We start from the raw sequence: 14,461 nt of genomic DNA on the forward strand, positions 1-14,461 counted from the left end.
TGTAGCAGAACAAAGCAATCTAAGTATCTTTCAGATTGTGGCCAGTCTGGGGGAAAAGCAACACAGATCCAATGAAGAGCCAGTAAATGTGACAGTGCTAAATCATGTTAAATATTTGAAGTAAAGACTCAGAGGCAAGCAGAGTCAGAATCTGAGAGTCTGGACAACTGGGCAAACGGAGGCCACTGATCACTCAGCTGGTGAGCGACAGATCTGAGCTCACAGTCCGGCCTCTGACCCAGATTCTGCCCTTTCCAGCACCTTTCTTGCCATCTAGACTCTTTTCTTTCTCCAAGGGGACTTGGCAATAGGAGAAGGACACAGATACATGATGTTGTATCTCTTCTGCCCATACCCCAAACCTCTAGTTCCTTGGTAATCAGAGTTCTAAATATCTGGGTCGACTCTCCTCTATAGCCCTACGTCCTTACCAGAAAATGACTGTAAACTACTACATGACATTCTACTTCTCCCTCCTTACCCCTACTGATCTTCTACACGATCCTCCTTGTGTTAATCTCTGCATTGGAACTGGACCGGTCTTGTCCTTTCCTCCCAGGGCTTTGTCGCCATTTCTGTCCTCCCTGTTTCTGGGCGCTGTAGATCCAGCTGACTTCCTCTTTCTGCCGGACACTGGACCCACCCACCACAATTCACGCCACCGTCTCCCTCCTCCTAACTCCTACGGCATTTACCCCCATGCCGCCTGGCACTTAGCTGTCTCCTAAAAGTGCCTGTCACCTCTTTATCTACAAGGGATACAACCAGGGCATATGCCATGAAAAGGAAGGTCTGTGAAACGCTGTCTAGGTCAGAAAGGGTTGTCTAGGAGCAGCAGGGGCAGAACTGGGCACTGGGGTGCTGAGAGGAGAGATAAGAGGCAGGCCAGCATGTCATGTATGTGCCAGGGTCCCCAGTTTCCATTCTAGCCACGCATTGTTCCGCTTGCTACTCACTATATGAATTAGGGCTAAAAGCAACATGGCTTGAAAAGAAGCAAGAAAAAAGTGAGATATGACGACAAAGTCTTGAGAATTTAAACTTCATCTAAGGCTGGCCTGTCTCTAATATCATTATTAAAAGCCAACTCTTCTTCCAATGTCTGAGACATGCCTCTTGTCACTAGTTCTAAGCAACTGCATGCCAGTAATTCACTATCATCATGTTCAAAATCCTTTCGATAATGAAAAATAGGTATTTAATGCCTAGTGCATTTTTCTACAAATACTTATTTTTACAACAATGTCAAACATCTTCCATTTTAACAGTCTCAACATTTTAATTGAGTCACAGTAAATGGTAAAATAACTTAAAGAATACATTAAACGTAATAGATTTAGAATATTAAATCTTGGGGAAAAAAGAATAATGGAGAAAAAGATGGTATTATTAAAGCTAAAGGGTTATTTTTCTAACTGTAACTCCCACACATGACAACCTTTTCTTTCCTTCACTCTTGTTTCTTTTTACTTCTACTCCCTGGTTACCTCTCGTTTCTACACTGTGTCATTTTACATCATCTCCCATCCCACCTCCACCACCTTTTACAAAGCTGCCCGCTCCTTTCTATACGCTGGCCAAGGGCCGGCTACTCTCAGAATCACAGGATGGACAGCAGTTATAAGATGAACAAAACAAGAAGATGGGGCTGGAAGGAGGAAGGGGCTGTACTTCCATTTTTACCCCAAACACGGAGTGGCTATGCAAAGAAGTCACATTTAGTGCTGTGAATAAATCTTATACAACTGTTCAAATGAAAGTTATAACTGAAGCATTATGATACAAGTAACTGAAAACTTAAGTTTATCTCATGTATCCCTTCTGTCCTGCCATAGCCTTTACCAATTGTTTCTTAAAAGGAACACTACCTTGTAGCATATGCTGGTTGTACTTCATGAGGGTTGCGACGGTCAGACCAGAAAAACAGCAGTCTATCAAATTTAGGTTCAATGTCAGCAAACTGGGCTTTGCCTTCTGGAAAAATTCGAAGTATACCTCCACTTACCTAGGAAAAGAGCCAAATATGTAAGTATGAGTAACCAAGAATGCTACAAAATTCAGTTTAAGGGGGGGGGGAGACCATTACAGTGAATCAAAATTCTTAACTGAATTATTCAGATATATCTCAATCTACAAAGTCTGAAGGTGAGTTGAGATTCCAAGTATATGCACTGATACAAGAAAAAAATCATTTCCTGTTATAAGTACTTGATGAAATAGATGAATATTATCTGAATCCAAAATCCTTAAAGTGACACTTGGGAGTTCTGAGCTAGTAAACATTTCTTATTTATGTATGCTAATGATTTGCTTAAGCTACTCTTAAAATGTATACATTTCAAATCATCTTGACTAAATTAAAGGCATACCTCACTTTACTGTGCTTCACAGATGTAGCATTTTTTACAAATTGCAGGAACTCCCACCACCAAAAGGAATACGAATTGCTCTGCTGTGACAGTCACTTCACTGCAGAATCTGCTTTGCTGTGGTGGCTGGACCCAAGTGCATACCTCTGAGGCAGGCCTGTACTATCAATGGTTAAAGGATGGCACATAAGGAGTCTACCATATTTTAAAGTCCAACAGATAATGAACAGGACAGTCACAAATGCAATGCCTCTTATTTAAAGAATTCAGTGTCACCAGCAGAACTTGCCATCATTTGTCACAAGCACCACCACTGTGGCCATTATTAGAAACTGGAGCCCTCCCTTTTACACACTGATGGCCACCTGCATATAAAACTGGATTCCATCCCAAAAGGACTATTACTATTTACCCAAATACACCTGCTTCTCCCTCTGGGATCAGATGGACCCGCCTACCCGGTCCAACTCCCACGGAAGCGTCTGCTGTCCTGGGCCTGGAGGCAGCCTGTGCAGAGCAGGGAACAATGCAGGCAGGTGTCCCAGTGGTATTTACAACCTGGGGGAATCACAGCGAGGCAAAACCAGCCAGCTAAGCAGCTCTTCACCCTCAAAAAAACTAAACTCCTAAGCAGGTAGACTCTTAAATTGAAAGAAACTTTAATACTTGATCGAGACATTAAGGAGGTTGGGCCTATTCCTGGAATCGATAGTTGAGAAAAGTTACTGATCAGGCTCTACTCCCAGTAAGTTAAATTCAAGCTGCCTGGTACCTTGCCCGCCTTCCCTCAGGTGCCTGCGTTGTCATAGTGGCTCTCGCGGCACTCATGCACACATGTGAAGAATGTTTACCCTGTGACCAAGAACATGTTTTGCCTTCCCCCAGGCCCCTTCGCTTAACTGGAGTCATTGGGAGTATCACAGGTGGTCTGCTGGAAATGTTGACAGAGAGATGGTGAAGCGTCTAGTCTTCCTCTGGGACACCATCCCTGACCTCTGATCCGGGGGAGCTCCCACGTGCCCCCACAGCAACCTGTCCTGCATGTGGCATAACCAACCGTAACTGCCAGTCCGCTGGTCTCCACCCTCCACCAGGGCCCAAGCTCTGTGAGGGCTGGTTCCATTTCCGCTCTTTCTCCAGCACCCCGAACAGTGTTTGGCACACTAGAGACATTCAGCACATTCTTGTAATGAACGTTTTCAGTTCTACGTAGAAAAAATGCTATGGACTTTTTTTCTGCTTAGGTACTAACGTAAAAACAATGTATTAATGACTTTGGCTAGGTCAAATGAAAATTTAAATATTGGCCTAAAGGACCTAACAGTATATAGCAGTTAAGAGCTGATCAATGTATTTCTAGCTTTCCAGATAGTCATAAAAATCTTTCAAAAATCATAATTTTTTTAAAGTTTTCACCAAAGTTAAACCAATCTATTTTGTATGTTGGGCTCAAGCTGAATTACCAAATTTATTTCTCTATTTCAAAGTTTGACAGTTGTGAGAGAAAAACCACATTTGTTGACATTATGACTCAAGCTCTACTTAGCAGTAAAACTTACCTGCACTTTGACCTTGGATTAGGACAGAGGAAGCTCCTTAAATCACAATGACAGAGAAAGATCTCTGGAGCACTGTGAGAATGTCCTAAATTTTAGAATATATGTTTAGGACAGAAATAGGTTTGGCACATTTAAGACTTGGTGGTTTCCACTTGTGTGTATGTGTGTGTGAGGAGGGGAGAGGTGTTTTAAAGGGTATTTAATTTTTAAAATTACTCTGGCTACATAGTTGTTGACTCTGTGAAAACCCATTGGGGTATACATTGTGTTCACTTTTCTATTTGAATATTTTGCTTCAAAAAAGTAAATTTAAAAAACTTTTGAAAATCAACCAAAAATTAGTTTATACCACCTCCAATACAATAATAAAACATACCATGCTTCCAAAGTTTAAATCATTTAAACCTAAGCTAATCTCAGACTAATATCAAGGGAATATATGTTTAAAACAGGAGAAGTTAAATGTGTTATGCAAGAGTGGGCAAAAGTAGGTTTACATAATACAAATAAATAATAGTTAATAAACAATATAAGAATTAACTCTGTGTTTCAGGTGCTCACAACTATAAACCTACTTTTGCCCACCCTGTACATTCTAACTGGTTTTACAGGATTTGTCAGTATTGATGAGCTTCCAGCTTTCCTTAACCAGTATTCAATCCAACAATCCAATGCCAGATAACATTTCTACAACAATGTGAAGAATAAAGTAGGAGTAAGTAGCAAATAAATTATGATAATTATTTATAAATGATCTCCCTCAAAAGCCATTATAAAATAATCATTGACAGAAGTGTTTTCATAAAAACTATTAAAAGAACTATGTTTTAATAAAAGACACTTTTATAAAAGTTAAATTTTAGATGAACAGTTCACTACCTGAAAACAAGGGAACCTACTTTTTGAGATGTAATAGTATATGTTTCATTTTACAAAGATCCACTCGCAATACCTAAAACTGAAACAAATTTAAAGAAGAATTTTTGACTGTTATATGTGTTAAAGAGTCTTACCTACAGGGAGCACCTGTGAGAAAGAACAAACAGTCAATTAAACTGCATACCTTGGCGTCCCAGTCCTTGTTAAGATAATATATACACGTCACACATCTTCCGTCTCCATTCGGATTATCAACATGACGTACATATCCTGTTCCATTGCCTGGGTAACAAGCAACCATGGCCTGCAGTAAGAAAAACGATTTTTAAAGTCCATTTATGAATTAAAAGAGAAATCAGCTATAAGCTGATTTTTGACTGCTCTTACACTTAAATTCTTCTCTAATAAAATCACAATGTGCAGATAAGAAGAGTCAAAGACACTCTGTGTTGGTACTATTTTCAAGAATACAAGGGGCACTGGTGAACAGCAGCAGGAGGAGCTGACCCTGCGGGCCCAAGAGCAACACTGCTATGAACGTTCAGCTGCCACAAGCCATGCCCTGGCCGGTGTGGCTGAGTTGGTTGGAGTGTCATCCCATAAACCAAAAAGTCAAGGGTTCAATTACCGGTCAGGCCACATGCCTAGGTTGCAGGTTCAGTCCCCAGTACACAGGACTCGTGCGAGAGGCAACTGATCGGTGTCCCTCTTCCTCCCTTTTCCCCTCCCTTCCCATCTCTCCCAAATTTTCAAACATGTCCTTGGGTCAGGATTAAAAAGGAAAAACCAAAAAACCCAAAGGCCAGAGGGATGGCAGGACCACCTTTCATGTCTTTATTCGTACGGACGGTCCCACTCCAGTGAGTCCAGCCCCGCTCTGCGCGCCCTACCCTCTCTGGGCTCACGGCAGGACAACCCCCACTTTACCGTTGGTCTCACAGGCAACACCCATCTGAACAGGCATAATTTAGGTCAACTCCAATCCTTAACTCATTTAATGTCGGTGATTTAAAAAAAAAAAAAGACTAAATGATGAATTAGCATCAGTCTAACCCCTCTTCAAATCAGAAAGAAAGTCATTTTTTGGGGGTCAGATTATAACAAGATGTAGTTTAGAAGGCTGAGTGTTAAACATGAAGGTGGAAGAGAGGCCTAAAATAAAAAGCACCAAATAACTTACATGCTCTAGGAATGTAGTACATCATAAATCAACTGGGTGATTTAAAAAAAAAATCTTCGAATTATGAAGAAGGCAAAAACAAAGATACTCAAGGTTACCAGTTATTCTTGAAATCTTTTATTTCTCCAATTTCTTCATGTATTAAAGTCAATGGATCAGTATTAATGTCAAAGGATTAGTACAAAATTATCAAAGAGTAATTAAATTAATAATTAAGATAAATGATAAATGATAATTTTTAACATTCATATTCATTAGTGAGTAAGTCACTCTGTGGTTTTCAGCCTATGTAACTGAATGAGTGGCGTTAACTGTTTCCTAAAATAGAAATACTAGATGAAGAGTTTTAATGACATTCACAGGACACAAACGTTTCTCAGCAATGGACATGACGAGCCAAACCTCGAGAGTCTAACAAAATCGGAGACACCAGGATTATGCCTCAGGACGGGATCCGCTTGTACCAGTCCCTTCTAAACTGCTCTCCTCAGAGCCCTCGGGCTCCAGGGAGGTATGCGGGGGGCGGGCGGGGGGCTGCTGGCGGGCCAGCAGTGGACTGAATCTTCAACTAGAGGCTGCATTTATACGTTTCCTTTATTTAAATGCCAAGTGAGACTTTTTGAAAAAAAATAAAAGATGCCGTAAAAGAGAAGTTTTAAACAATTGTGTTAATTAAATTTTATAATCCCTGTTACAGCTCTATTACCTCCATCTAAATTGTACTGCTTGAGGTGGCCACTACCACAGTAGCCTCACCTGGTGCTCCCTAGACCCCTGAGCTCTGTCCCTGGTGACAGGGACTCTATCACTGAGGAGAAAGGAAGGAAGAAGGCGGTGAGGGTTCAAAAGGGCCTGCATTTAATCTGCCATCTCAACTTGTCAGTATCACTCCAGGAAGGGTGGCAGCACATTATTATTACTGTACGAAGGATAAAATGAAAGAGCTCAACGTGACCCAGCCAGGTAGCCTATCAGTGGCTACAGCTAAATGTTGGCAACTGTAATGACACTATTTTAAAGAACACAAGGAGTACTGGGGAACAGCGGAGGCCCGGTGACTCCTGCTTCCCAGTGAAGCAAGGCAGCCCTTCTCTGGCAGGTCCCAGAGGCCCGGGGTCACAGACAGGCCCCCGGCTCTTGAGCCAGACTTGGAGAGAAGGAGAGAGCCCAAACACACCCAGGAAATCCGACCGCGACGAAAACACAGAGGTCCTACAGAGCCAAACTCCCAGGGGTTCTTGGGGAAGAGCAATTTTGTAGGAAACTGGAAAAATCTGGAAGGGTCATAAATTCATTCAAATAACTGTGTGGCCCAATAATGATACAGTGAAACTGCATTTAGTCATTCAGACATGTGCAGAGACTCCCCCTTCTGGGGTTTTAGAAATATAAAAAGTTACTTCTGTAAGTCTTATGAAATCTGGCAGCTACTATGCTTAAAACCAGAATTCATACTTTAACAAAGTTATCCTCACCTATGGCTGGATTATCAAAATTTAAAGTTCCTTAAATATAACATAGCTTTTCCCGTTTTGAAATAACATTCATGCTCTGTTTCTTAATTGGCAATTTTGTTACACTGGTATATTTTAAATGTATCTGTGTAAAAAAGACTGATATTGCTCTTTTTGCCTAGTTTGTTTTTAACACACAGAAGAATCTAACATATTCTTATTCACAATATTTTTAGCAAATTCAGTTTACTTTCTCTTAATCTCTTGGTAAAGTGACTAATGACTCATTCTGCATGGATTCTACCTGTTCAAGCACTTGATTAGTCAAGAAGTCAGCAACATTAAAAAATATTTATGGAATACCTACCACATCACACTACAAAAAGGGTCAGTATGGTATCTACCTGAAAGGACTTAAAGGGAAAGGAAGAAAAAAAGGGCACACAAAACAAATGATAAGCAAATAATAAAAAAGATTCTGGAAAAAGGAACTACTCGTGTGGAATAAAATAATAGGACAAGACTGAGGTACACCTAAGACCTAAGCTTATCTTTAAAAGACAGATGTGATTTGAAAAAGTGAAGGGAAAAGCCAACAGGAGAGCATAAGAAATACAGGAAACAGTTAAGTGACAGTGAGGTATTTTTATAGGTAACGTAAATTTGGTAGAAATAGGACAAAATTAAGCAGAGGAAATAGGCTGTGAAAGGGAACCAACAGCGAGCACCCCTGGTCCTTGGGTGGGGACAGCCAAGCCACAATGAGAGTTTTTAAGGCAGCCTCCTTATTCGAGAGCCACAGGCAAGATCAGCGTAAGGCAACGCACACCGCTCAGGTCTGACAGTGAACTCCCCCACCGACCCCCGAGAGAGTCCAGTGTGCAAATCCGAATGCCCACAGATAATGATGTTTGAAGTAGGGCCTTTGGGAGGTACTGAGGCCATGAGCGGGGAGCCCTTGCCAGGGGGGTCGGTGTCTTACATATGATTTCATAAGAGGCTCCGGAGGGATCCCTGCCCCATCCTCCAAGTGAGGACACAGCAAGAAGTGGCTGGCTATGAGCCAGGAAGGCAGCCTCCCAAGAAGGAGACAAGCATGGCTGCCCTGGTCTTGGACCTCCCAGCCTCCAGGACTGTGAGCAACACATTTCTGTTGTTTACAAGGTTATCTGTGTTATTTTAGCCTGATAGGACACATCTATAAAGGGTAAAATTATTCCAAGAGATCTACCTCAGATGTACTAACTCTAAGGATAAGGAAATGTATCAAAGTCTGTCAAGGAAAATTAGAATATTTCCGTCTCCTGAGATCTGTCAGGGATGGAGTGAGACCAGCCTGCCTCGCTGTCCCGCGCCCTTCCCGAGGAGCAGCGGACCGGCTGCGGCGCTGCACTGCTGCGGGCTCGGGGCAGGGCAGCAGAGGGGTCTAGGCATCAGCCTGAAAAAGAAACAAGCAGGCGCCCCCCACAAATCTGAGGCACGGTCCTTACCTGCCAGCCCTTTCAGACACCGACTTTAAATATTTCAATTTCCCATTGGGAAAAACCTATTTAAAAATATGCGAAAAAATTAAACATTATCTTTTCCTTTTTGATAGGAAAATATACAGGATTGAGGACGTTTTTAAGATTAAAAACAACATAAATTTGTTTTTTACTAAGAATAAAAGCAAAGAGGTTTGAGATACTTCCTTGGAATCTGAAGACATTTATTTCTGGCACTGGAAGGCTTATATTTAGTATGAAGTTGAACCAGGAAACTTTTACTTTCCCTTTTGAACTGAATTACTTTAAAACATTGATTCAAAGCTAAGAGAACTAAAATGTTATGAGCTATCAAAGCACTATTTCTGCCCTGAATGATGGGACCAGGGTTACTATCTGAAAAACCTATCCTATGTCTATATATATTGCCTCTGTTTACAGAGCACTCTGCCCTTCGAAATGTTGGTGGGTAAAATTTAGGAAGCGCTTACCACAAGCCAGGCATGCATTAGCTCATTTAGCCTTCAAAACAAATTTATGAGACAGGTACAATTAATCTTGCCATTTTAGATATTAGAAAACTGAACTCCAAGGAGAATGAAAAACATGTCAAAGGTCACAGAGACTCTAAGTGGCAGTCCGAATGGAAAATAACCTCCTGTATTCTTGCTCAGTCCCTGGCTCAGTAACGCTTGTGTTTAGTCTGACTCAAGAGCTCAGATGAAATTGGTAACACAGGCGCCTACGTGACCCCCCCCCCACCTGCTATAGTGACAGACACACACTTCATGCATAATGCTCAATTCTCTCACAGACAGACATACTGCTTAAGGTTTTTTCAAACTCTAGTCCTACTTAAGTCTCTTCCCCACGCACTCGCCAAGCACACCCACCCACAGCTACGCCTACCTTGGGGTTTACAGAAACCCAGCTCAGGGGAGAAAACAGGCCACTGAAAGAACTGGACTGAGCACAAGTTGGTATTTACTATAAGAATAATTTTTAAAACTTCAGATTTCAATTATACCTGCTTAGTTTATGTAAATCTCGTAATTGTACCTTAATTGTAAAGGTACAATTAAAAACTTGATAAAAAGTTATAAATTTTGTTCACTGCATTAATTTGCATATTGAATGGGGGTAATAGGGAAGGGCCATCTATGTGTATTTAAATATCTTGACTTTTTTTTTGCTAAATTTTACGTTATAAATAATATATCTCCCCATAAACAAACTCAGACTTTGTTTTGAGACATAAAATTTTCAAATCTGCATCATGGCAAAAAAGAATCTAGCACAGAAAAAAAAAGAGCAGTAAGAACAAGGGCAGCTCCTCTTGGTACAGCCTCTGGTCCACACAGGACAGTAAGAGGCATTCAGAGGACCCCACAATGAAAACCTCCTCAGCTCATTCCCAGTGGGAAGACGAGGCTGTGAGAGGAGGCGCGACGGCGGCCGCCGCGGGCTTTACGGAAGCAGCAGCAGCCGAGCTACGTTAAATATGGAAGTTGGGAAAGAGGTCATTTCAGAGTGAATCGTGTAAGGGAAGCTTTAAACGCAAAACAGAGTGTATCTGGAGATAAGGCACATTCAGATTTGCTAAACACAGAGTTCTTGAGAAAGGGAAGAAAACTGAAAAGGGGGCCACGTTGTAGAGAAATCTAAACGCCAGCTAAGGAGAATGACCTTTATTCCACATGCAGAGGGACGCCATGGTTTTTGGGCAGGGGCGCAACGTGGTCAGAACTGCTTCAGAAATACAAGTAGACTGGCCGCCATGGATTTGGGAAGGGGAGCAGGGAAAAAATGACACTGAGAAGACCAGCCAGGTCCTAACTGCAACAGACAGACAAAAGAAATGACAATCCAATACAGAGGAGGGGCCTTGGACAGGCTGGGGAAAGATGGCGCGGGCCAAGTGGAATGGGGAGGTGGGGCGAACACGAGAGGGGCCAAAGGACGTGGCCAGTGCTTCCACAGACAGAGCAAGGGACAGGGCTGCATCAAAGATGGCTGCAGAGGCTCTGTGTCTGGCGGAGATCAACTGACCGTTCGTGGACATAAGGAACACGGTTTGGGAGAGAGGAGTGCATTTTTTTGGACATACTGAGTTTGCCATGCTGGTAGGCCATCCAGGTGGAGATGTTGAAAAGGCAGTTGGAAATGTCAGTCTGGAAGTCCAAAAAGAGGTCATGGCTGGAGATGCAGATTTAGGAGCCATCTTCATATGGGATAGCTGAAGCCATGTGGCTGCCAGAGAGTGCCCAGGAAGAGAGTACAGGGGAAAAAGAAGAGAACAAAGGACAGATTCTTATGGAATAAAGTCATTCAGAATAAGAGCTCAGTAAAGCTTTGTTGTTTTCCTGATCACAGGAAAACTGTAAAACAACTAGTCACAAGTTGACTCATTGTAAATGATATTTAACTAATTATTTTACTAATTTTTTTACTAACTGTAAATAAGCACATACTGTAAAACAACTTATAAAGGCATTTAAGTTTTTTCCTTAAAATGTATTTTAAAAACTTTTTACTATTATAAATATTGTGATCAACAGTTTTGAATCTTCTCCATTGTACACATCCTTGATACCTTCCTAAAATTAAATTCCTAGAAGTAAATTTATAAGGCTTAAAGTTGTTTTATTGCCAAAATTTTCTCTAGAATGGTTATATTAGCTTATATACACACCAACATTTTAACAGTACACTTACCCTCCCACCCATTTGCCAAACCTGGATATTGAATTTTTTCTTTTAAAAAGTACTCATTTTGATAGGTAAAATTTTAATACTGATAATGTTTTAATCATAACTGAGTTTGTAAAAGTAACCATTTTTTGTATTTTTATTGGCCATTTAATCTTCTTTTGTTAACTGCTTATATCCTTTATTTGGTTTTCTACTGGGTTATTCATTCTTTCTCTACTGATTTTTAAGAGCTCTTTAGCTATTAACACCTTCTGTCATACAACATGACAACAATTTCAACACTTTTACTGTGCTCCTCTAGAATATTTTAATATAGTTATTTCTGCAGGAAGGCAGAGTATAACCACATTAACTAACAGTATAAATTGAAGTTTTAAAAAGTCCATAGATTCTTTTGACCATATTCATAGGAATGTGAAAAATGTAGGAGGAAAAAAGGACAGATAATAAATAGCCTGCTCCAAATTCCTCCCCAATTGGCCCAAGAATGAGGGACTGTTTAATCTAACCCCAGACACATTACTTTCCTTATTGGGTCCTAATCCTAGCCCAAGAGAAAACACTTCAATATACATTTAAAAATCAACTGCTTAAGGACCACACTCCCAACCGGCTGTGTGACCCACAGGCTGCAAGGATGCCTCCCACTGTCCGTCTGTGCAGGGACCTGACGGGGCCGCTTTACAGACGCAGAACCGGCAGCTGAGGCAGCTTGTGTCTGAGCTGTGTGCCTCTGCTCTCAGAACGGAGACCTGTAATTTGTTAGCCTCGACTGCACTCTTGCCAGCCCCAAACACCTCTTCCTCAGGCTCCCACGCAGGGCTGAGTCCCCGCCACTCATCCACAACACCGAACCGCAGACGGGGGCGGGGGCACAGAGCAACCTCTCCCCACAGGAGGCTGAGGATCCCGAGGAGGCCTCTACTCGATCCCACCCCGGGACTTACACGACTTCTCCAGCCGAGCAAGGAGATGCCACTGGTTAAGACACAGGCTCAGACAGCTGTGGCAAACTCACTATGTTATTAATATAACTCCCTGGCAGAGTTTACCATTTAATTTAGCATTAAAAGAAAAATAAAAACAGAACAAAAAACCCAGCTACTTATGGTTACAAACATTTACGTCAGCACCTCTCAAGGCCCCTGAGCAAGCACTACACTAGGCATGCGACAGAGAAACAAAAAGTTCCACACGTGCTTCAACTCCAGAGCCTGGAACAGAGGTATAATCTAAATGATTATGTAAATTATTTCAACAGAGAAGAGTGTAACACATTTATTTGTGTTAATGGACTGAAGGGCATGGATTAGGTTTCTGATATTCATCCTACAGTGGTGAGTTAACATATGCAAAAACACTACTGGACATGCAGGGTGGACAAAAGGAGGTTTACTGTGCCACTGTGACATGGTTTTGCAATAATAAAGCCACTGTAATAACTATAACCTGCATGTCTTTTTTCATATGAACTGTAAACCTACTGTTGCCCACCCCTGTACACAATCACTGGCTAACACTGAGCCTCTCATCAAAAACCTCACTCCAGTGAGAAAAGTCCAGTGTTCTCTCTCTCCTCAAATCCAGAGTTTGGTAATTAGCATAACAGATATTAGAAATGACCATAAAGAATGGTGTTCAAAACACGTGGTTTGGCTAGAGATATATCAAATAGGGACCATTGCTTCCCATGAACACAGACGAACCCAGTGAGCCCGCTGGCGGCACTCTTTGGGACCAATTCCTGCTGGTTCTGTGATTAGTTTCCTATAAGGAAATTCCACTGTCTGATTCCAACTAGGTTAAACTGAATCCGAAAACCAGACGGGCATTTTTGCCTAGAATAAACCTTTCATAAAAGGTGTTTGTCAGCTCAATGGTGCTAAAAGGATGGAGAGCTAGAACTTCATCCAGTTTAGAAAAGTTTGTAAGGCTATTTTTAAAAATGTGCTTGCTTGCTAGTAAACTGTCAAATGTGTGGCAGAACTCAGTTGGAGTTTTGCTGTTATAGTAACATGCCAACTGAAAACTAGGTTCTTGGGGAGCAACTCTATAGCACTCACTCACTAATCTCTGGCCCGAAATATGAGCAGTATCTCTCAGGAAGAATCTACCTAATGCTTAAACAACTGAATTGGCTTGGGTGGGGTCACAATTGGGAAGATGGTCAAGCAAAGTGTCCAGGACAGTGTAATAAACACAAGAGAATCACACAAGGTACCCAGACAGCAAAGATGGGTAACGCTCTCATGGGGATGCGGCATCAGAGAAGACTTCATGGAGAAAATGACACAGGAACAGAATTCTGAAGGATAAAAACAGAAGTTTTCCAGAGTAGGGGGAGATTGCAAGTAGAGGGGACAGAATACTTGCCAAACCCAGGAACAAACACGGCCCCTTGAGAGAACTGCACACGGTAAACACTGCTGGCCGCTGACAGGCGCAGGAGATGGGACGGAAGGGCAGGAAAGACAGGCGGGGGGAGCGGAAAGGCCCTTGCTGGCTCCCCTCTGGCCTACTGCTGAAACTGCAATCATTCCCAACGCCTGCCCCTGACATTGCCATTTAGTAGGGATGGCATGAGGCCTGGGGTCTTGGAATTTTAAACAAGAATTCCAAAGGATTCTGATTAGCAACGGGCCAAATTCTGAGTAACAGCAGCAAAACTGTCCTCACTCAGGCTACTTGTAGGGAAGGGACTGGATGATGTGGAATAAGAGGTTCCTGACATAGAGATGAGACAGGAGCCTGAATGAAGGGAAGGCAAAGGGGAAACGACAGGACTGGTAAAGCATAATTAACACCATGAAACAGGATTTGGTGG

At 41.9% G+C, this 14,461-nt stretch overlaps 1 protein-coding gene across 2 annotated transcripts in view; it reads right to left on the reverse strand.

Moving 5' to 3' along the window:
• Positions 1-14,461, reverse strand: part of EGLN1 (egl-9 family hypoxia inducible factor 1) — a 44,845-nt gene that overhangs the window by 2,821 nt on the left and 27,563 nt on the right. The window contains exons 2-3 of one of the 2 annotated variants that reach the window (XM_054576747.1): positions 4,992-5,111; positions 1,869-2,005 (exon numbers count right to left, since the gene is read on the reverse strand). In XM_054576747.1, the coding sequence (XP_054432722.1) occupies positions 1,869-2,005; positions 4,992-5,111 (257 nt within the window). The remainder of the gene's footprint in view (positions 1-1,868; positions 2,006-4,991; positions 5,112-14,461) is intronic. The other variant, XM_054576748.1, reaches the window with a different exon arrangement.

Source organism: Pteronotus mesoamericanus, unplaced genomic scaffold, assembly GCF_021234165.1.
Source record: "Pteronotus mesoamericanus isolate MK-2021 breed Mesoamerican mustached bat unplaced genomic scaffold, CSHL_Meso_final contig_347, whole genome shotgun sequence".
NCBI lineage: Eukaryota > Metazoa > Chordata > Mammalia > Chiroptera > Mormoopidae > Pteronotus > Pteronotus mesoamericanus.